This window comes from Poecilia formosa, unplaced genomic scaffold (assembly GCF_000485575.1).
Source record: "Poecilia formosa unplaced genomic scaffold, Poecilia_formosa-5.1.2 Scaffold287, whole genome shotgun sequence".
Classification (NCBI taxonomy): Eukaryota; Metazoa; Chordata; class Actinopteri; order Cyprinodontiformes; family Poeciliidae; genus Poecilia; species Poecilia formosa.
Window position 1 is genome coordinate 205761 of NW_006800226.1, and position 23652 is coordinate 229412.

Sequence of the window (23652 nt, forward strand, 5' to 3'; positions counted from 1 at the left end):
AGAGAAAAGTTATTTTTGTCTTCTTTCTCTGTCCTAATTGGTGCAATTTTTTTTTTCAAACAGAATGGAAAGCAGCTGTTTTGTGTGGACACGTGCGTGCAAGCAAGTGTGTGTGTGTGCGTGCGTGCGTGTGAGTGAGTGAGTGAGTGAGTGACTGACTGAGTGAGTGCTGGTTATGTGCTATAATTACAGGAAGCACCTTTTTTTTCTAACAAGATGTAAAAAAAAAAAACAACCTAAGACCTTTTTCTAACTCGCTCTTACAGTAGAGCTAAATAGAATGTGCATCAAAATGTTATCTCAGTATGATTCACGTACAGTAGCTCGAGTAGAGGAGCTGTGTTTGGTTGCGCAGTATTTCTAAATGCATTGACTACTATTTGCTGGGTGACGGAGGTGCTGAAATTCTTCTTAAAATGGCAAACGTAACAAAATGGGTGGAGAAATATTTTTTCCAAGAAATATTGAGATACATCATCTTTGTATCTCTTTCTTACCTAGTGAATCTCTTCATTCTCCGTTACTTTCGCTCTCTGTCGCTGTTTTGATGTCGAGGTATTTTTAAATGCTCCTAAATGTTGCTTTCTAATGTAGGAATAAGATACAAATGGCTATCAGTGAGAACTCGGTTTAAGTTTATTTGCGTTTTATGCTGCTGTTATTTAAATACAAGGTTAATTTACCCTGATTTAGTGATGATGCAGTAACATGCGTGGGTGCTCCTCTTTGGTTTCTTTGAGTACACTTGAAGTTATCATCTTTAACCTCTACAGACAGGAAACTTTATGCCCTCCCTACTCCTAGCCTCTGTCTGATCTGGAGAAAGGAGCAGTAAATGCAGCGTAAAAATAAATGAATAAATCTTTTGCAGTGTTTGAGCTAATGTACTGACAGCTGAGCATTTATGGCATTACAGTGTTTGCTAAATATTTAGCAACCCTGATAAAGATGCGGATAAAGCCTTAAAATAAATTTGTCTTTTAATTTATTTAATCTATTTTTTTTTTCCTAGAAAAAAATCTGCCTTAATTTGAGTACATTTACTCATTGGCAAAAAAAAAAAAAGAAAAGTGTAAAAAAACAAATGTTTTCTTTAAAGTTTTCACAACTTTAAAATTAATAAACATGAAATAATCTTTAATTTATTTATTGCGTGTTTAACTTGAACAGAGATTTTATGATTTTTTACACTACCTGTTGTTTTCCAGAGGTATACCCATATATATTATGCCCTTATTTTATGCCCAGTGTTTTAAAGAGGGCCATTGTGTGCTCAAAACTCTCAACATGAAATTTGCAATTAAATGTTTGGTGGGGGTTTTTTTGTTTGTTTTTTTTTTAGTTGTATATTTTTCAAAGCGAGCTAATGCAACTGAATTGGGAGATGAATTTATTTTAAAGATTTTATGCATCTTTACACGGACTACCAAGAATTGTGATTTGAAGAGATTAAAACTACTTTTACGAGAATGTCTACGAAACGCATCAGCCGTCTTTCGGTTGAAGAGAGCAGCTTACGTGCTTGTGTGTTGATACTCGGCTGTTTCACAAATGTGTGCCTTTATCAGGGTTTGGCTGCAGGGCAGTTTCTTTTTTTTTTTTTTTTTACTATTACTCTAAACTCCATAGAAGGCAGGGACAGACTGAAATACAAAATTATTTATCAACAAACTGTATTGTCACTGTAAGCTCGGTTACACTGTAATATGAGGATTTTCTATGTTTTATTTGATGGCTTATTGACATGTCGGTGTATTTTCGTGTGTCACGCTAAATGAGAAAGGGTAGACGTAAACACTGAAAACAACTGAGTAGGAGCAGACGGGGTGATTGAGATTGGGGAGCAGCTGCAGTCTAACAGGATCCCACCCGCTCCCATTATTTTGTCTGGAGGCTGTCCTTTTAATGGTTGTTATACTAAATGGCATCATCTGGGGAGTTTGAGATCGGACATAAACAGTATAAGAGCTAACGATCTGATATTGACTTCTTGATTGTGAGAATTTCCTCTAAGAACCTTTTTATCTGCTACAGGAAAAAAAAAGGCCTATGCTGTACATTATTTAACAGTGACATGTGACTATTTAAAAATAAAAGAAACAAGCAAAGTACAATACAGTATATATATAATAAAACTTTAAATAGGAAAATACATTCTGAGGTAATTTCTGTGAAATTGTTTTGTAGAGAAAAGGTTTTAAGAATGTATTGTATCTTTATTTTGATTTGTCATTTTTTGCAAATAAAATTTTATGCCTATGTCTGGAAATATATTTTACATTTGTTTGGTCTACTTTGGGGAGTGGATTGGTTATTTCAGGTTATGTTTGACAGTCTGAAATGAAGATAAAGTGACATACACGTTTGTGCCTCATCTCGCCACATGGTGGTGCTCAAACTACATACACTAACACACAAGGGAGTTTGGAACGCATAAACTAACGAAATGTTCGTGAAAGTTTTTCTTAAAGGTGGGGTTATTTAGTTGTGAGAGGGGGGGGGAAATGATCAAATTAATTAAAATCCACTAACTACAGATGTTAGGCTACTCCTGAGACTAGTATGGAAAAAAAGTACAAAACCCTACATTCACCACACAGCAAATATGTTTTCACTATAGCAGTCAGATGAATGTTAAATCAATTTATCATAAGACCAGTGCAGTGGAAAATAATTAAACGTGTGTTTATTCAGAGTTTACATGATTTTGGACTTCACTTAACGTTTGTGGATTTGCTCACACTCCCTGAGTTTGCAGATTTGTTTTGTGTGGCGTGGAGAGACCATGAGGTAAGACTTATTAGTCATTGTGCCTGCAGGCTGGTTGAGACAGGAGTTAACCTCTTCTGATCAACTCTCACGAGACGTTTTAATTAACAGCAACAGTACGTGCTGGTGTTATTATGACTGAACAGCTTACACCTCCCAGTTCCCCTGACTGAATGACTCACAGACTGTATAGTCCGTAGATATGTAATGTGTGTAAATCATTTCAAATACAGTGTTCATACCTCTGGAAACTTTTCACATGTTACAACAAGCTTGAGATTGAACCCGTGCCTCAATCTCAAGTCTTTTGCAGCGTCTGATGGGTTTTCTTTCAGGGTTTCTTGATATTAAGCTCTTAACCAATTTTTCCATCAGCTCTTGGCATTTTTTCTGTCTTTGCTGAAGAAAAGCATCCCCACAGCAAGATGCTGCCAGCAACATGTTTCACTGTGGTGGGATGGTGTTTTCTGATTGATGTGGAGTGTCAGTTACTGCTGTACTGACCAGTGTTCTGTGAGTTGTTTCAGTCATAGAACAATAAGAGATATTGTTTTAAAACCTAGCTTTGTTTTAAACATCAGAGTAACGTGTTCCAACACTTGGTGTGCTCCTTGATGCAGTTTGTTCACTAACGTTCCCTAATACATCTCCGTGGTCTGTGTAGAAAATCTGTTTGAAAGGGGAAATTTCTGAAAGCAGTTATCTGCATTTTATTTGAGGGTGTCAGAGTAAAGGAAGCAGGTTATAACGTGAGGTTAAACGTTTCCTTCCACTTCACATTTATGCACTATGTTGCGTAGATGTTTCTAATAAAATTCCCCAACATACATTAAAGTTTATAGTTTTAACATGACAAGATATGAGAAGAAGCAAGAGGCATAAATATTTCCCTACGACACTGTGCAGCGATGCTATTTCCCAGTATATTTAAGCTTGTATATTTGTAAGAAATACAACCCCTGATTTAGACATCTCTGACATAAACCCATTATGTAACACAGTTGGACCTTGTCCCGGTGGTGACACACCCTGCTTTGCTGTGTGACTGGGTGCAGTGTGATTAGAAACGGTTCATCTTAACTTTCATCAACATGTTTTCTTCATTTCACTTAAGCATTTCAAACTGTTTAACCAATTCTAGATTAGTTTTCATAAGAGATTTTCACAATTTTTGTTGCTAAAAAAAAAGGTTTAAGGGGTATTGCCTCCGACGAGCTGATAAAGAAGACGTACTATGTCAAGAATAAATGCAGACTTTTTTAGGGGAAACAGAAAGAGAAGCATTTACCTATGTGTGTTTAAGTTATTAAAACCCCTTCCCATTGAGTATAAGCGTTTAAATGCTCTTTCAGTGAAAATCCTAAGCCTCTATAAATCAGAATAAACAAATAACCAACTTTTCATATCCCCAGGCTTTACATAGGCAGTTTCTACCACAGTCTGGACAGATGTTAGATGTATCAGTTTCAAGTGACTAAACAGCAGAATCCCCCCCAGACACACAATATGGTACAAGTACAAACCACTGATTTATTGATACCAACAGAAATGTTTAGAGCTCAAACAAATTTATTTATTCATAAGACAAATATATGAGAAAAATAAAAGTTATTTGTTTTTACAAATGACTCCACAACTCTCCATCATTAGCCTGGCGTCCCTAAGAAAAGTTAAATTTGTAGCAGACATGTTGATACATACAAGTTGTAAAAGTTATGGAAAACCTGAATACATTTATTAACATATGAAATTTATATGAATAGAGTCACAATATTAAGCTCATTTAAATAGTTGAGTTGATCTCTGAGGCTGGAAGACATTTTAGACACCATAACTCTTTGTACATAAACCAGCGAGGGACAGCACTTTTTTTTTCCTCCATGGCTTTCAAACTTGGTTCGGATTTCTGGTTAATATCTTGAGCACATGCTTGTCACTTTTGTTATAATTTCTAACATACTATAGTGCAATATACTACAGATTGAAATGCAATAGAAAAGTAAGTTGTTGTTGTTGAGATTCACAACATAAGATTTATAAGTTATTTTTCCACTGTTGTGCATTTTTTATACTTCTGCTTCACCAGTCGTGTGGACAACTAGTTTCCCCAAATTCTTTGAATTTATGTATTATTTAAATGAGGAAACAGCAGGAAATGTAAATAATATTTGACAGATAATTTGAAATAAAACATATAATGCAAGGCTTTTTTTTTTCTTTAAAAAATGTCATTGTCTTAAGTCTATTTTAGTGACAACATGCAACATTGCAAAAAACTAGTATGTGCACAATAAGAAAGGGACGCGGTCCTCTACCTTTAAACCTTTTAAACTTCTACTGTGATTGCAGCATTATAGACGTCTCTAATTATGGGAATTAATGCATTTACAGTACAGGTACGTTCAGCCAGTACTACAGTCAAATTTGGAGTTGTTTGGTTGGCTGTTTGGTTGGTTAGCCATGTCCTGATTGGTAGATAATGTCCTACTGTGTTGTCACTCAGCTGCAGCCCCGCCCTCCGACACATCTGTAGTTAGTTGTTGAGCCTCCTGCTGATGAGTGTGCGTGAGGCGCCGATGTGGAAGGAGAGAGGACCAGTTAACCGGCTTTTTAAATGGTCTTTTACAATCATTTTCAGACTGCCGAGCAGCTATACTGAACTTTTTTAAATCTATGAAACCGAGTCTGGCAATATTAACAGCGGTAGCACGGTCTGTCGAGTTTCAAAAGACTGTTCTACTTTGGGGAAAGTTTAAAGCCCCCACAGACAGAGTTCGGCGGAAAGGTAAGACGGGTTCTCTTCAACTTTTCCCAGCTGGTTGTAATTGTGACTGTTTGATAGAGTTCGTAGCAACACATTTTCTCTTCTGCTCCTTACAGTCAGCATGTCAGGGATGCATTGCGTTGTGTAAACCAGTTTAACCAGCTTTGCGGGAAGTTTCGACGGCCGCTGTGATTAATTTCCTCACTCCTACGAAGTGTGACATTCGATTCCCAACAATGGCAGGTCTGAGCAAGGTCCACATGAAAACCCTAGAGGACCTGACGCTAGACTCGGGATATGGGGCGGGGGACTCCTGCAAGTCCCTCAGCCTGTCCTCCTCCAAGTCAAATTCCCAGGCCTTTATGACGACCCCTCACCGGGGGAACTGGTGGTATTACTCTGGCTCTATGAACAGCAGGAACAACAGCTGGGACACTGTCAATACTGTCCTCCCCGAAGACCCGGAGGACATCTTCTCCAAGTGCCACCGCTTACCTGAGCTGGAGGAGTTCCCTTGGACCGAGGAGGAAGTGGCCAGGATACTGCGCAAAGTGGCCGAGAGTGGTGGGAGTGCCAAGTCGGGGTCTGCCTCTGTTTTCTCCCAGGAAGCGGTGCGACGCCTGTCCGCTCTCCTCCGTAGGGCTCTCATCCGCATCTCCAGAGAGGCCCAGCGGCTCAGCGTCATGCACTGTCGGTGTACGCGTTTCGAGGTGCAAAGCGCCATGAGGCTGGTGCTCAGCTGGGCCCTGGCGGATCATTGCGTCTCCGCCACCGTCAAGGCCATCTCCATGTACTGCATGAGCGCAGGTGAACTGCTGAGGAAGGGCAAGTCTGCCCGCTGCGGCCTCTCCTTCTCCGTGGGGCGGTTCTTCCGTTGGATGGTGGACACTCGCATCTCCGTCCGCATCCACGAGTACGCGGCAATCAGCCTGACTGCGTGCATGGAGGCTCTGGTGGAGGAGATAGGGCTCCGGGTGCTGATGGCCGAAAGAGGTCATTCGGGCGCGGATTCGGGGTCAGGATGTGCCCCAGTGACTGCAGAGGCCTTGGAGGCGGTTGTGAACAATGATGCCGAGCTGTGGGGAGTCCTGCAACATTATGAGCACCTGATCTGCGGAAAGAATGCCAATGGTAAGCAAATTTTAAACTACATTGTTTGTGTTTTACACCCAGAGCAGGTCTGAAGTTTGCTGCCTTCAAAAGCACATCTCAAAATATTTATATAATATGTTACATAATCAACAAGGGAATTTATTTAAGTAATTCAATCTAAAATGTAAATCTAATTCATTTTACTTTTTTTTGTTTGTTTTAAAAAAAAAAATAAAGTTTTCAAAAACAAATCTGAATACTATGTAAGGCCAATGAAAACAGACTTTGATTCTCAAAAATGTTTTATGATGCCCTTATTAAGGACATCCACAGTACTTATCAACTTATCAATAGGGTTATAAATTCGGGTCATTTTGATCCTGCTTCTGTTTGAAGTGGGGATACATTTTCACTCTGTTTTTAAGTAAACAGGTGTTAACTTTTCACCATATGGCTACAAACAATACTATTAAACTTTAACACTTTCTTAACATCAAAAAGTCTGGTTTACTTGTAATGGGCTTGTCTGGAATTGAGCCCAAAATAGTTACTTGTACAACCCTGAGCTCATTATGTTTACATATTCCTCTGACTTGTTTTGCTGTGTGTTCATGCATGAGAAAACTTCATCAGAAAGTTTTTGCTCTGCCATAAAGTCTCCCTCCTGTGTGCTGGTTACAGCTCTCCACTCTGGCACAGCCCTTGTGTGGAAAAGGTGAAGTGTAACCTCCTGCTGCATACAATAGCTGCTCTTTGTGAATGAACGCCTGATGGATTTGTTCCTAATTTGACTTGTCAGAATAGGAAAACAACGGTTCAGGCATATGTGAGGAACAAAGAAAGTATTTTCCCTCTCAGCAGCTTCCCATAGAGAAAAGACAACTGTATTCTGCTTTAGGCAGCCAAATTTGCCCCTAATTAATTTCAGAAATGGAGAAGTCACAAGTCATCTGAAACCCAGGCAAGATACTGGTTTGTTGCCACAGCCTCGGGTTTACTTCTCTATCCTTAACTGACAGTGTTCACATCACTGTTTCAAAGTTTAAAGTTTCATCCTGTGCATCTTTCCTTCACTTGCATTAATTGGTGTCCACCCTCACAGATCTTAGATTTTTCTTATACCTCTTTATTCCAGCTCCAGCTGTGCATCCTGCTTTCTGGTCATCAATTTCCTGCACCCTCCCATTGAAATCCTTTCCTCAAAAATCCAAATGTTCCAATTCAAGAATCCACAGAGCACAATTTCCATGACTGTGTTGGTAGTCCAGCGATGAGTTGATTCATGAGCTAGCGCTGGGACAATGTAACAACCCTTTGTTTGTGGCCTACTACCAGCTCCCCGGAGCAGAGCTCTTTATTGTGGTACAATGGTCTTTTTGTTGTGAGATCACGCAGCTTAACCCAATACAGAGGGATTGAAAACAAATGCTGGGGAGGCGCATCCCCCAGTGTGCATTATAGACAAATGAGAGGGAGAAACAGAGGGGTACATATAGCAGTCAAAAGTTCTGCTTTGAGGAAAGTTTTTATTATGAAGTAGCATCATTTAATGCAAATATAGTGCACATATAAAGCAAAGACTTGCATTGACTTCCAGCTAAATTCAGCCAGCATTTAACTAAATATACATGCTTGCACAGTTCTTCACTGGTTTCTTAAATTTCCGATCCTGTTCAGCTTCCAGTGGCTTTAACTACCCCATTAGGTATTCATCTGCAATGTACTGGACTTGACGGTTGCCACATGCTCAAGTTGGCGCTACATCATTGAAAAAAATAGGTCCATTATTGAAACAGATGTCTTTTGCTTGAGTTTTCTAAGTGAACTATTTTGGTGAGTTCAGGTTTTTGAGGGGGGGGGGAAGAACATCTGTGTGCATGTGTGAGTAATAACAACACACTATTCTTCTGACCACCCTGGCTATTTATAGAATCGATACTGACCGTGAAAGCCACATACCACTCTACCACCTTACCACCTGTAACTCCACACAACTGAAAGTATATACAGTTGGTGACCCTACTCGCCTCCCCACAACTACCACCACCAAAAAAGTAAAGACCCATTCAATGCAGATTAGAAGAAATAGAATACAGCTCCATCTATTAAATCTCCTCGATTTCACTTAATTTCTTTTTGTCTGTCTTTTTTTTTTTTAATTTAATGCTAGTCCTACATCTGGAACTGTTTAAGTCAGAAATGACTTCAACGGCTCCAAAAACAAAACTTTCTCCTTTCCTCTCTCCCCTCCCCTTGTCTTGCCCTCTCAGACTAAGTCCCACTTATTTCTCTCACCTCTGGCACCATCCCCCCCACCCCACTCTTTTTCTTTTTTTTTTCCCCCTTTACCATTGAATTTACATTTGCTTCATCTTTATCTGTTTACTTCTTCTGGTCTACTGAGAGTGCATTAGAAGAACTCTGTTGCGATGTGCCAGGATCTCATTCATTACTCGTGCACATACTCATCCGCCCATGAGCTTTGACATGCACGTACATGCTCCTGAAACCAATTTAGCCTTGATTTGCATGTGTTCAAATGGCTCCAAAGTACTCGTTGGATCCTCTAAACAATACCACTATAAAGAAAATCTGTTCCATCACTCTTTTATTCACACAAGAAAACGAGTAAACTCTTCCCTGTACAATTTGTTCTGTTTGTACTGTGGAACATTTTTAAGTGCAGAGTAGAAGCTTTGCTAATGGACAGTGGAAGTAGTTATTCAATCATTCATTCTTTATGAATGTCACGCAGATGTCTTTCAAGCTCTGGTCTGGATGTTTGCACAATTTTCCAGTTGTAGTCTTGTTTGAGTACTCGTCAGCTCATATTAAAATTCACTCCGACCATTTTCCATCCTTCTTTTGAGACTAGTAAAGTAATCGGAAAGAATTTTGATATGTAAACTATCACATATGAGCCCATTGGCCACCAACAGCTACTTTTAACTTGCATTTATCCAACTTTTGCTTTTTGCTCTCACTTTTTTTTTTTTTTGTCATGGATGACCATGGTGTTATGCTTGAGCTTAGCATTCCAGATGAGTACTCTTCAGCTGATTTTAGCTATGTTCTCAGCTTGTACTTCTTTTTTTGCTATGTAGCTTGTTTATGTACATGTGCACTAGGTTGGAAATTAATACAGCTGCTGTAAGCAACTAAACTTGAGACAATTGAAAATAGGATGTTATTAAAATAGTTGTGTTCTTTAAATGTAATTATGCAACTACATAGTTAGATTCATGTAGCTCGAGTTTAAAACGTAAGTAAATTTTGTAAGAACTTGAGTTTTTAGCTCCAAAATGCAATTTTCAGTTGCTTTTTTAAAGGTGGCTTAGAGTGCACTGAAAACGGGGGAAAAAACATATGATTTGCTGCTCAGTATTTCCCTAAATATGTAGTTAGTCCAGAAAGGGGCGTGGGAACCGTGGGCAGAAGGATGCAATGAAAGCAGCCCAGAACTGTGGTCACACAGATGGGGAAAGCAGCACTCTGAAAATACACTCCCTGTTTCACAAACCTGGAGGCTGATCAAATTCAGATTGGGGGTAATGTATGTGGAAATTACTTTTAATGGAGAAATCTTGAGAATATACACCGTGTAAATCTTCATAGATTTTACCAACTCAGCATTTTGCCTGATTTACAATGATGCGGAGTAAACTCCCTGTACAGGACAGTGTTCAAAGCCAAAAACGTGTCCGGCTTTAGTGAATAATAAAGGATAATCCTTCGCTAGACAGTACAATTTGTTTGTGGTTGAACGTGTGTCAGCTTTATGTTAGGGTGGCTGGTTCACCCCAGGCTATTCCCATTCATAGAGATGGTCCATGTCACTGTTTTCACTGGGTTCTTGTCTGGTGCCAGCTGTAAAAACACTGCCCCATTAGGTCAGTGGTGTGCACGTGTGTTTGAATGCACTCGTCTCTGTGAGCTTAGGTTTGCTTTTGTGGGCACCAGTCATTCTTGTAAAACCATGAGTAATGGTTTCACAGATATGACACCACAAAGTATTTGTCTGGTTTTTACCCACTAATACAGGTTGCAAAGGCTGTGACATTTAAAAATACCAAACCTATATTCATTTTAACTTTTCCCATCTGTAGACGTTTTCATATTTGATTCAGTTTTGATATATAAGATATAGTTTTAACTTTCAGCAAAGCCGGTTGTATCATTACACCACCATGAGTCATGCTGCTTAAGAATAATCCACTGATGTGGAGGAACACAGCTGAGAGTAACAGATGTTCAAGAAAAAGATGTATTGAACAGAGATCAGGACATGAAGTAAACCATACACATGCACATTTAAAGTCACTGTCCAGTGGGTACAAAATCTGTGCCCACAGAAAACTGAAGAAGCATGATTGACTTCAAACTTCCCTGCTTGTTTTCCCTAGAAAATGTTTCTTAGGTGTGGCACGTTGATTACTACAGAGCTGTGATTGTTGTTTAAGGAAATCTGATTGACATGGTGGGTTGCGGCCCAATTAGCTAATGTGGGAAGCAAAAGGCCTGACTGAAGGATGGCTGAGTGCATTGCTTTAATGATTGCAGTAATTTAAAGGAGTCACAGCAAACCCCACCATCCAAGGATGTTTAGAGACCAAACTGTCTACTGTTATCAGATGTCATATGATCAATGATTGACACTCTAGCTATCGGACTAACTTACTACTCTTTATAGAAAGGGTTATGCTAATTTCTATTCTATAGTTATATAATTATAGTTATATAACTATAGAATATATATATATATAGAACTATATATTATAACAAATGTATATTTGTTGCATATGATAAACATTATGTACTTGTACACACAGTTGAGGTGACCATGATCCTAGTATTTTTAGATAGTTCCAATTTAAAATGGAAAGGGTGAAATCAGAATAGCTGTTGACTTTAGAGATGGAAAATGTTGTCTAAACTAGGTAACCTGGATATATTTTCTTTAAAGCTATGGATCATAAGTTGTACAAGAAGTACCATTAGTGGTAAACATTTAGTATTCATCATATAAAGAAGCAAATTTGAATAAGTTAACTGGAGAGCTGGTAAGCATGTACATCGCAAAAAATGAGTCATCCATGCACATGCATTTTTCTTTTATTAGGAAGTTATCAAAAGATTAAAAATATATATATATCTGTTTCTCATATGGATAAGTCAAATAGCACTTGGAAATCAGGTTTTAGCGTTTTTGCAGAAGTTGTTCTTGTTAAACAGAATTTGAAAACCCCCATTGTATGAATAAAGGCAACCCTGAGTATCTACGAGCCAAAGCATAGTCATTATATTCTGAGAGTCTTAAATGTGTCATTCAGAAAATCTCTGCACCCAGACTAATGAAGTATTGTTAACTTACATTTCCCAGGATCTTTTAGATATCCAAACATAACCCTTCAAATGTGCTAATTCTGACAAGGATGTCTTTTTTTTCCGCCAAACACCTGTTACACACCTTTATCTCATTAACAGTATTTTTTTTCTGATTATTTTAATTTATTTCTACTTTCTGTCAACAGACCCTGTGTTCTTAGTTGCAGTTTTAAATCTGCGGTGTAATGGCTATAACACATTACAGCTAATTGCTATTCTATTTCAATGCTTGAAACATCATGAGCTATAAAACAAAGATGTTATCCTGAGGAAGTTGTGAAAACCTTTATGATGGCACAATAAACTGAAATAATGTAATTACTGATCTGCAGAGCCAAAGCTGAGAAAACATTTTACTTTAGAATGAGCCAAACACACCTTTATTAACATCTTGCTACAATTACCTTAGTTTGCATGTTAATATTTTAAATATAAAGGAAAAATAGGGGAGCATCATGGCTAGCTGTGACCTGGTTTTATATTTAACAAGCAAGATTTTGTCCTTTAGAACCTATAAATGCTTAACAGGTGTTTATTAAAAGGTGATTGAGTCTCAGTTTTCTCTTTCACATAGTTTAACAAAGACCCTGGTTATACATTTGGACTGGGCATTCATCACTTTTAACATCTACCCCCTAATTACCATATTGGAGGCAGCATGCGCTACAGAAAACAATAAATGTTCTCAACATGCCCTACAATGGCTGCAGTTTTTGTAAGAAAACATCTGGCAACGGCCTGAACCCTCTCAAAGTTTATTTAGAGATGGTTAGATAAAGTTGCATGATTTGACAAAAAGGAGAAACAAACAATGCTGCATTTAGTCTTTTCTTCTAAAGAGCTCACTGATCTCATGAATGGTAAACTGAGGTCTTTGTAATGTGGTCTTCATAACCCGCCAAAATAAATTTGTTCCCTGGTGTGTTTTATGAGGATAAAATATACCAATCATCACTGTTCGGGGTATTTAAAGAATTATACATCTTACTTGCACTGCTTTCACTAACTTAAGAAACCTGTTTTTGCTAGTTTTGAAGCATTTTCTGGGTGATTTGGAGGTAAAGTTGAATTGCTGATTATTTCAGACAGCGAGGTGCTGCTGGGTGTCTGTGATAAGGAGAGAAAGCTCAGATGAGTGTCAGGGATTGTGTGGAACCAGATTGTGTAACTAAGGATTGGACATAATAACCCCTTGCTGTGCTCTTTGGAGAAATTTATTTGAGTCTGACTCAGGTCAGTCTGAGCCAAATCTTTGCTGCTGAAGAGGAGCCTCTCGATGGAGAATTGCTGCACTAAATGCATATGTAGCAAAAGAAGTGCTTCAATTGCTTTAGTGTGCATCAGAGGAAAAACAAATGCACCTTCTGAATGTTTTAGTCAAACTAGAAAAGTATATTTACTCCCTATTTTTTTAAAAGGCAGAAATGTTATAAGCTCACACATTTAATGTACACAACTAACTGAGCTTTGCTAAAGTTGATGTGGAGTATTTGGTCGCGCTAACAAGTCTGGATTTTCTGTGACTTTCTTAGTCTCACTCACTGAAAGACAAACTATTTTGACTGTTATACGCTTCTTTATATTTTACTTTCCTCGGGAATTTAAGGTTTGCTTGTTAAATAAATAACTTTACGTTGTTAAATGCAAAGCACCAAGTGCATTCAGTTTATTTTTGTTTACATATTCTAAATTACAACTTTAAAATGCCTTTGCATGTCTAAATGCAAATCTGCTGATACCTTGTGGACACGCATACACCTCTCTTCAGACTATTTTATCTTAAGGACTGTGTTCTAATGGAGATGGTTTTCACAGAAGCTTAATAAGATACTATAATACTCTGGATTATGTATTATTAGAGGAAATTAATAAATACATATAAAGAAAATAGTGTTTTCCTTGTCAGTAAAAAAAAAATGTATTGTTTTGTTTGAAAGAAGTATCCACGCTGTGGACATCGGCAAAACAAGCTTTTTTTGTTGTTTGTTCTTCTGAGTGTACAAAGACCTCTTAGTTTATCTTTTGTTTTCTATGTCTGCTGTGTGTTTACCAGTGAAAGGGTGGCAGCAATGTTTTGCTGAAGGCAAGCACAGTGCGAGTAGTCTCAATAATCTGGGATTTTAATGTGCACACAGAGTCTCAGTGAACCCGAATGTGCAGGTACAAATGATGTTAACGTCACACAGCCTTGTGGTCAGCAAACAGCTGAGCTGACTGGGACTCATGAATTAGGACTTAAAGTGATACTGCGACTAACTGCTGTGCATTTTAATATTGTTGGCAGGATTGATAGAAAAACACAGTTCACTTCATGTTTTCAGGAATAATTTATATCTCACCTTACTTTTCAAGGAAAGTTTAAAAAAAAACAAAAAAAAACTCAAAAAGCCCTTTTATTCTTCAGATGGAGGGTTGGTTGAGAAGTAAAAGTGTTGCAAAGTAAAATGTGCAAGAAAGCTCATGAAAAACTGTTGCTAGAATTAAACATGCGTGTCATTGGCCATCAGCCACCATGCCAAGTTCTGTCAGCGGCTAGCCCATAATGAATGGGTTTGGCTAAATTATCCTCCTGTCAGAAGTAGGTCTTTGCTGTCTTTGATATTTTTACTCCAAAGTTTTTGCTTTGATTTCCATTCTGTAATCTTATTGTGACGGTGTCTGCACTTCATAAGGGGTCTGCTTTGTGTTTGCATGTGTTGCTCTAGGGTTTTTGAATGCTGACTAATGTAGGCATACAGTCTGCGTGACAATTAGTGACTGGTTCTGTCTGAACCTGTTTGACTCAAGCCAAGAAAATGCAGATCAGTGTGGAAGAAAAACCCAAATTGAAAGAGTTTAGCTTTTCTTTTCTTTAAAAATTCCATTGATAATTACATGAATGCAGTGTTAATTCCTCTCTCTATTTTTTTTGTTTGTTTTGTTTTGTTCTTTGCACCACCCACTGCTCTTTCTGTAATCCTGTATCTGCTCACTGTGGAATGCGTTTGTTGGGTCACCAAGCTTTGAGCTTCATCAGCAACAACACACATGTAAACATAACTTGCTTGAACCACTTTCGGTCCACATCACAGTGCATTTCCCTCCCCTCCCAGACTTTTGCTGATAACTACACCAGTGTGGTTTTAAACCAATTTAAACTGTGATCTGAGAATGGTTTTGTCTGTGTGCTGTCAAGTATTGTCTGATCTTCACTAAGACATCACCCAACATCCAATTCTTGGATTTTTAAAATCATTGTTACACTCTTAATTCATATTGATTGCAATCATTTTTTCCCAGTCATTTTATTATCTGTCACTTTTGCATTGCACTACTTATTTTTTTGTAGTTCCCTGTTAGGAGTACACAATATGCTAAAATCATTTTACATATGAACCCCTGTTTGTAGTGTCATCTCCTAAAATACATCACCTGCTGGGTCAAGGTCATCTTGGAGAGCATATGGTTCGATTAACAGAGCCACAGTGGTGCACACACACACTGCATATTTGGAGCAAACCTCAGAGTAAGGCTTCCTGGAATTCTCTTGTGGTTGGTGGAGGGAAGGAGCACATTTAGCGGGCCATTTGGAGAGCACATGTGGGCACAGGAAAAGCAGACGCCATCAAGTAGGACACACTCTTCTACAGTGTTCAGTTGCCTTTCTTTCGACAGTGTATCTGCATCTTGTGTCCACCATGTGTGGACCTCCTTTCAGGAAGTAAAATAAACAGTTCAGTTCCCAGAGGGAACTAAAGGAAAACGTCTGCTTTTCAGTGCAGTCAGTTACAAAACATGTCACAATTTTTGCTGAGGAGTGACATACAAATCTTTTGGTGGAACTGTTCATTTATTTTTTTGTAGACCTAAAACACTTTTTTTTATACACATAATCATCATAATCATAATAATCTGATTTGGGCTTTAAGTGAAATCCCCGACTGCCTGTTTATTCTTTTTGCAATAACACTCCAACCAGATGCTTTTACTTTTGCATTCTAGGGCGATGGTGGTCCTTATATGATGGGTCTCTTGGGATGTCATCCAACTAATTTGGGAACATCTGTAATGAGTGGCTCTTGTCAGAGTTAGTTTGTGTTTGGATGGGTTGTGTGAGTTAGTGGCCTCTGTCTATTCAGTGACATCTGTTCTGTTGCTTTCTGTTGGCCAGGCTGTTACTGTGCAGTGTTTTCCATCTGTGTGTCACCACAGGTCACAGACAGTGCTGGACAAAATACACCCCAGCAGTGGTGGCCAGGTTTTCCCCTCAGTGGCCGTATGATCGGCTTATAAAGGATGTAAATGGTTGGAGGTGGAAGATCGGTCATGTGATGTGAGCTGGAATTTCTCACCAACTGGATACCTTCTTATAATCCCTGTATGTTCTCTTCTTCCTCAGTGTCATACTTTGTGATGCATGGTTTGGGCTTTGTGACAAAGCAGGTTGGCTGGGTTCTTCAAATCTTGAATTTATCCATTTCCATCTTTTTTTTTTTCTTTTGCACCAGTTTCTCCAAAGCACATTCCACCCAAGCGACCATTTCCAGAGTACCTTTGCTATGTTACGATTTGGCACAGTTTTTTCCCCCATTTTTTTTCATTCTCTGCACATGGAGGCTGCAGAGGAAGTCAGTCAGACAGAAACTTAACAGACCACAACTTTGGTCTGAGAGCACTTCTGAATTTTAGCCGCTTTAGAATTGAGGTGTTGGGTATGACATTGACATGGTCTAATAACCTCCAGTAAAAACTTGCTGATAGTAACTGTTGTTTTAAAACTACTCTCAATATGTGATTTTTCTGTTTTGTTTGCAGTCAAACATATTTCTAAGCCAAATTTGTCTGTCTTATAAGCAAGAGATAACCAGCTATCAGCTATCCGACTGGAAGTGTGAAACAGCCTGCTCAGGAGGGTTAAAGCTGCATTGTTCTTTACACCTGGAAAAACTCCTGTCACTCCAGCTTGTTCTCTGACCTTTCGTTAAAGGACTTTTAACTGCAAGTTTTAAACAAATGCTTTTCACATGACCCCACTTCTAACCAAAATAATAGTTCAAAAAAACATTGTGTATTTTATTAATTTCGACTAGATGCTACAGTAAAAAATAGCATGCACCAACTCCTTTTCCCCGATCTGTAGTTACAAGCATACATTTTTGTATTGTTTTTTTATTATTATTATTATTGTTTTTTTGGGTTAAGTTTTAAGTTACAATACATAGGCTGTATGCATGCGTCAACACCCCGTGTTTCTTTATACATCTGTTAAATGGTGTAATAAAAGCATTGTAAAGGCACACTGACAGCAATTATAATGTGCTGTGCCATAAATTCACTAACAGGGGTCAAGAAGAAGTTGTTAACGGGGATAACTGGAGCAGTGTTCTATTAGGCAACTCCACCAATAATTAGACGCTTTGTTCCATAATTGTCTCCCTTTCGAAGCTTTCTGTCCCCTAAATAAGGACCCCTTTTTGAAAGTTCAGTCTTGCACGAATAAAGGGATTGTATAGCTCAACAATGGAGGTGTAGGAGGCAGATGTGTTAGTGGTTTAGAGTTTTCAATGGGGAGGTATTAAGCCTTAGGAGCAGTGCGTCATAAAACAAGCGACACACACCCATTTGGTCAGCTGTATCCCAGAGAGGTCCAGTTTGAGCTGCCCGGACTAATCCAAGTTCTTTCATGCTAACATTTAAACAAAGTGGTTTTATTCTCCTATGTTTAAAGGTTTCTGTTTTCACCTGAGAAGCACAGGCAATGATCTGACTTTAAGGAAATGATGGATTTAAAACTCATGACATCTGACTGGAATTCAAACGCATATGTGTGTACTTAGTGGGAGGAGATGTCTTGGAGATTCTTTGTCACTCTGATAACATTGTGGCTCTGTCCTCCTGCCGGAATAGACATGGATAACAAAATGAATACAACTGCATACTCACTCAGCTAAACTTAAAATAGTTTAGATGGAGACACAAACAGATGGGGAAATATTTTTTTTTTTTTTTACATATATATGGAATTTATTGACTTTATTTGATATCTGTGATATCTAGCTTATTTTCAGGAAAGAGGTGTGGCTAAGGGACTGATCTTTTTGGTGTCATCTTTGCTTTCTAACATTAATCTGAAATGTAAAGAACTGCACGACACAACATACTCCTGCTTTTTTTTTTTTTGAAATAAATCAGTAAAGTACTCCCAAATTTCTTAGTTAAACACAAACTTAGAAAAAAACCTTTTAATATAAGTGGATTTACTTTTTCATTTGCTTTTTGTCTTACTATTACTGACACGTTTGAATGGATTACTGTGGCCTTTAGCTCCATGCAGGGAGAAAAAAAACCTTGGCTGAGTCCTGCCTTGACCCAGTGGAAGGCTGGAAGTTTCCCCAAAGCTCCTCATCTCTCAGTTTTTCTACTCCTTTGACCTTCCTCTGTTGGTTTTTGCTCCACATGCAGCTGCTGATCCATGTGTTCTGCAGTGGAGTCTTGAAATGCAATTATTCTATTTTGTCAAAGGGAAGTAATAGAAAACTAGTAGCAGACCGTGTATTCAGCGAGGCTTTGGTTTTAATGAGCCTTTAAGTGAAAAGCATTATGAACTTTTATAAGGGTGCACAAGTAGAAAAGTGTTAAATGTGGGNTTAACTGGAGAGCTGGTAAGCATGTACATCGCAAAAAATGAGTCATCCATGCACATGCATTTTTCTTTTATTAGGAAGTTATCAAAAGATTAAAAATATATATATATCTGTTTCTCATATGGATAAGTCAAATAGCACTTGGAAATCAGGTTTTAGCGTTTTTGCAGAAGTTGTTCTTGTTAAACAGAATTTGAAAATCCTCATTGGATGAATAAAGGCAACCCTGAGTATCTACGAGCCAAAGCATAGTCATTATATTCTGAGAGTCTTAAATGTGTCATTCAGAAAATCTCTGCACCCAGACTAATGAAGTATTGTTAACTTACATTTCCCAGGATCTTTTAGATATCCAAACATAACCCTTCAAATGTGCTAATTCTGACAAGGATGTCTTTTTTTTCCGCCAAACACCTGTTACACACCTTTATCTCATTAACAGTATTTTTTTTCTGATTATTTTAATTTATTTCTATTTTCTGTCAATAGACCCTGTGTTCTTAGTTGCAGTTTTAAATCTGCGGTGTAATGGCTATAACACATTACAGCTATTACTATTCTATTTCAATGTTTGAAACATCATGAGCTATAAAACAAAGATGTTATCCTGAGGAAGTTGTGAAAACCTTTATGATGGCACAATAAACTGAAATAATGTAATTACTGATCTGCAGAGCCAAAGCTGAGAAAACATTTTACTTTAGAATGAGCCAAACACACCTTTATTAACATCTTGCTACAATTACCTTAGTTTGCATGTTAATATTTTAAATATAAAGGAAAAATAGGGGAGCATCATGGCTAGCTGTGACCTGGTTTTATATTTAACAAGCAAGATTTTGTCCTTTAGAACCTATAAATGCTTAACAGGTGTTTATTAAAAGGTGATTGAGTCTCAGTTTTCTCTTTCACATAGTTTAACAAAGACCCTGGTTATACATTTGGACTGGGCATTCATCACTTTTAACATCTACCCCCTAATTACCATATTGGAGGCAGCATGCGCTACAGAAAACAATAAATGTTCTCAACATGCCCTACAATGGCTGCAGTTTTTGTAAGAAAACATCTGGCAACGGCCTGAACCCTCTCAAAGTTTATTTAGAGATGGTTAGATAAAGTTGCATGATTTGACAAAAAGGAGAAACAAACAATGCTGCATTTAGTCTTTTCTTCTAAAGAGCTCACTGATCTCATGAATGGTAAACTGAGGTCTTTGTAATGTGGTCTTCATAACCCGCCAAAATAAATTTGTTCCCTGGTGTGTTTTATGAGGATAAAATATACCAATCATCACTGTTTGGAGTATTTAAAGAATTATACATCTTACTTGCACTGCTTTCACTAACTTAAGAAACCTGTTTTTGCTAGTTTTGAAGCATTTTCTGGGTGATTTGGAGGTAAAGTTGAATTGCTGATTATTTCAGACAGCGAGGTGCTGCTGGGTGTCTGTGATAAGGAGAGAAAGCTCAGATGAGTGTCAGGGATTGTGTGGAACCAGATTGTGTAACTAAGGATTGGACATAATAACCCCTTGCTGTGCTCTTTGGAGAAATTTATTTGAGTCTGACTCAGGTCAGTCTGAGCCAAATCTTTTCTGCTGAAGAGGAGCCTCTCGATGGAGAATTGCTGCACTAAATGCATATGTAGCAAGAGAACTGCTTCAATTGCTTTAGTATGTATCAAAGGAAAAACAAATGCACCTTCTGAATGTTTTAGTCAAACTAGAAAAGTATATTTACTCCCTATTTTTTTAAAAGGCAGAAATGTTATAAGCTCACACATTTAATGTACACAACTAACTGAGCTTTGCTAAAGTTGATGTGGAGTATTTGGTCGCGCTAACAAGTCTGGATTTTCTGTGACTTTCTTAGTCTCACTCACTGAAAGACAAACTATTTTGACTGTTATACGCTTCTTTATATTTTACTTTCCTCGGGAATTTAAGGTTTGCTTGTTAAATAAATAACTTTACGTTGTTAAATGCAAAGCACCAAGTGCATTCAGTTTATTTTTGTTTACATATTCTAAATTACAACTTTAAAATGCCTTTGCATGTCTAAATGCAAATCTGCTGATACCTTGTGGACACGCATACACCTCTCTTCAGACTATTTTATCTTAAGGACTGTGTTCTAATGGAGATGGTTTTCACAGAAGCTTAATAAGATACTATAATACTCTGGATTATGTATTATTAGAGGAAATTAATAAATACATATAAAGAAAATAGTGTTTTCCTTGTCAGTAAAAAAAAAATGTATTGTTTTGTTTGAAAGAAGTATCCACGCTGTGGACATCGGCAAAACAAGCTTTTTTTGTTGTTTGTTCTTCTGAGTGTACAAAGACCTCTTAGTTTATCTTTTGTTTTCTATGTCTGCTGTGTGTTTACCAGTGAAAGGGTGGCAGCAATGTTTTGCTGAAGGCAAGCACAGTGCGAGTAGTCTCAATAATCTGGGATTTTAATGTGCACACAGAGTCTCAGTGAACCCGAATGTGCAGGTACAAATGATGTTAACGTCACACAGCCTTGTGGTCAGCAAACAGCTGAGCTGACTGGGACTCATGAATTAGGACTTAAAGTGATACTGCGACTAACTGCTGTGCATTTTAATATTGTTGGCAGGATTGATAGAAAAACACAGTTCACTTCATGTTTTCAGGAATAATTTATATCTCACCTTACTTTTCAAGGAAAGTTTAAAAAAAAACAAAAAAAAACTCAAAAAGCCCTTTTATTCTTCAGATGGAGGGTTGGTTGAGAAGTAAAAGTGTTGCAAAGTAAAATGTGCAAGAAAGCTCATGAAAAACTGTTGCTAGAATTAAACATGCGTGTCATTGGCCATCAGCCACCATGCCAAGTTCTGTCAGCGGCTAGCCCATAATGAATGGGTTTGGCTAAATTATCCTCCTGTCAGAAGTAGGTCTTTGCTGTCTTTGATATTTTTACTCCAAAGTTTTTGCTTTGATTTCCATTCTGTAATCTTATTGTGACGGTGTCTGCACTTCATAAGGGGTCTGCTTTGTGTTTGCATGTGTTGCTCTAGGGTTTTTGAATGCTGACTAATGTAGGCATACAGTCTGCGTGACAATTAGTGACTGGTTCTGTCTGAACCTGTTTGACTCAAGCCAAGAAAATGCAGATCAGTGTGGAAGAAAAACCCAAATTGAAAGAGTTTAGCTTTTCTTTTCTTTAAAAATTCCATTGATAATTACATGAATGCAGTGTTAATTCCTCTCTCTATTTTTTTTGTTTGTTTTGTTTTGTTCTTTGCACCACCCACTGCTCTTTCTGTAATCCTGTATCTGCTCACTGTGGAATGCGTTTGTTGGGTCACCAAGCTTTGAGCTTCATCAGCAACAACACACATGTAAACATAACTTGCTTGAACCACTTTCGGTCCACATCACAGTGCATTTCCCTCCCCTCCCAGACTTTTGCTGATAACTACACCAGTGTGGTTTTAAACCAATTTAAACTGTGATCTGAGAATGGTTTTGTCTGTGTGCTGTCAAGTATTGTCTGATCTTCACTAAGACATCACCCAACATCCAATTCTTGGATTTTTAAAATCATTGTTACACTCTTAATTCATATTGATTGCAATCATTTTTTCCCAGTCATTTTATTATCTGTCACTTTTGCATTGCACTACTTATTTTTTTGTAGTTCCCTGTTAGGAGTACACAATATGCTAAAATCATTTTACATATGAACCCCTGTTTGTAGTGTCATCTCCTAAAATACATCACCTGCTGGGTCAAGGTCATCTTGGAGAGCATATGGTTCGATTAACAGAGCCACAGTGGTGCACACACACACTGCATATTTGGAGCAAACCTCAGAGTAAGGCTTCCTGGAATTCTCTTGTGGTTGGTGGAGGGAAGGAGCACATTTAGCGGGCCATTTGGAGAGCACATGTGGGCACAGGAAAAGCAGACGCCATCAAGTAGGACACACTCTTCTACAGTGTTCAGTTGCCTTTCTTTCGACAGTGTATCTGCATCTTGTGTCCACCATGTGTGGACCTCCTTTCAGGAAGTAAAATAAACAGTTCAGTTCCCAGAGGGAACTAAAGGAAAACGTCTGCTTTTCAGTGCAGTCAGTTACAAAACATGTCACAATTTTTGCTGAGGAGTGACATACAAATCTTTTGGTGGAACTGTTCATTTATTTTTTTGTAGACCTAAAACACTTTTTTTTATACACATAATCATCATAATCATAATAATCTGATTTGGGCTTTAAGTGAAATCCCCGACTGCCTGTTTATTCTTTTTGCAATAACACTCCAACCAGATGCTTTTACTTTTGCATTCTAGGGCGATGGTGGTCCTTATATGATGGGTCTCTTGGGATGTCATCCAACTAATTTGGGAACATCTGTAATGAGTGGCTCTTGTCAGAGTTAGTTTGTGTTTGGATGGGTTGTGTGAGTTAGTGGCCTCTGTCTATTCAGTGACATCTGTTCTGTTGCTTTCTGTTGGCCAGGCTGTTACTGTGCAGTGTTTTCCATCTGTGTGTCACCACAGGTCACAGACAGTGCTGGACAAAATACACCCCAGCAGTGGTGGCCAGGTTTTCCCCTCAGTGGCCGTATGATCGGCTTATAAAGGATGTAAATGGTTGGAGGTGGAAGATCGGTCATGTGATGTGAGCTGGAATTTCTCACCAACTGGATACCTTCTTATAATCCCTGTATGTTCTCTTCTTCCTCAGTGTCATACTTTGTGATGCATGGTTTGGGCTTTGTGACAAAGCAGGTTGGCTGGGTTCTTCAAATCTTGAATTTATCCATTTCCATCTTTTTTTTTTTCTTTTGCACCAGTTTCTCCAAAGCACATTCCACCCAAGCGACCATTTCCAGAGTACCTTTGCTATGTTACGATTTGGCACAGTTTTTTCCCCCATTTTTTTTCATTCTCTGCACATGGAGGCTGCAGAGGAAGTCAGTCAGACAGAAACTTAACAGACCACAACTTTGGTCTGAGAGCACTTCTGAATTTTAGCCGCTTTAG

At 38.2% G+C, this 23652-nt stretch overlaps 1 protein-coding gene across 1 annotated transcript in view; it reads left to right on the forward strand.

The window, feature by feature from the left end:
• The first annotated feature begins 4072 nt into the window (after nt 1–4072).
• Nucleotides 4073–23652, forward strand: part of abtb2b (ankyrin repeat and BTB (POZ) domain containing 2b) — a 50443-nt gene continuing 30863 nt past the window's right edge. The window contains exons 1-2 of the mRNA XM_007571765.2: nt 4073–5554; nt 5650–6664. Coding sequence (XP_007571827.1) covers nt 5770–6664 — 895 coding nt within the window. The 5' untranslated portion in view covers nt 4073–5554; nt 5650–5769. The remainder of the gene's footprint in view (nt 5555–5649; nt 6665–23652) is intronic.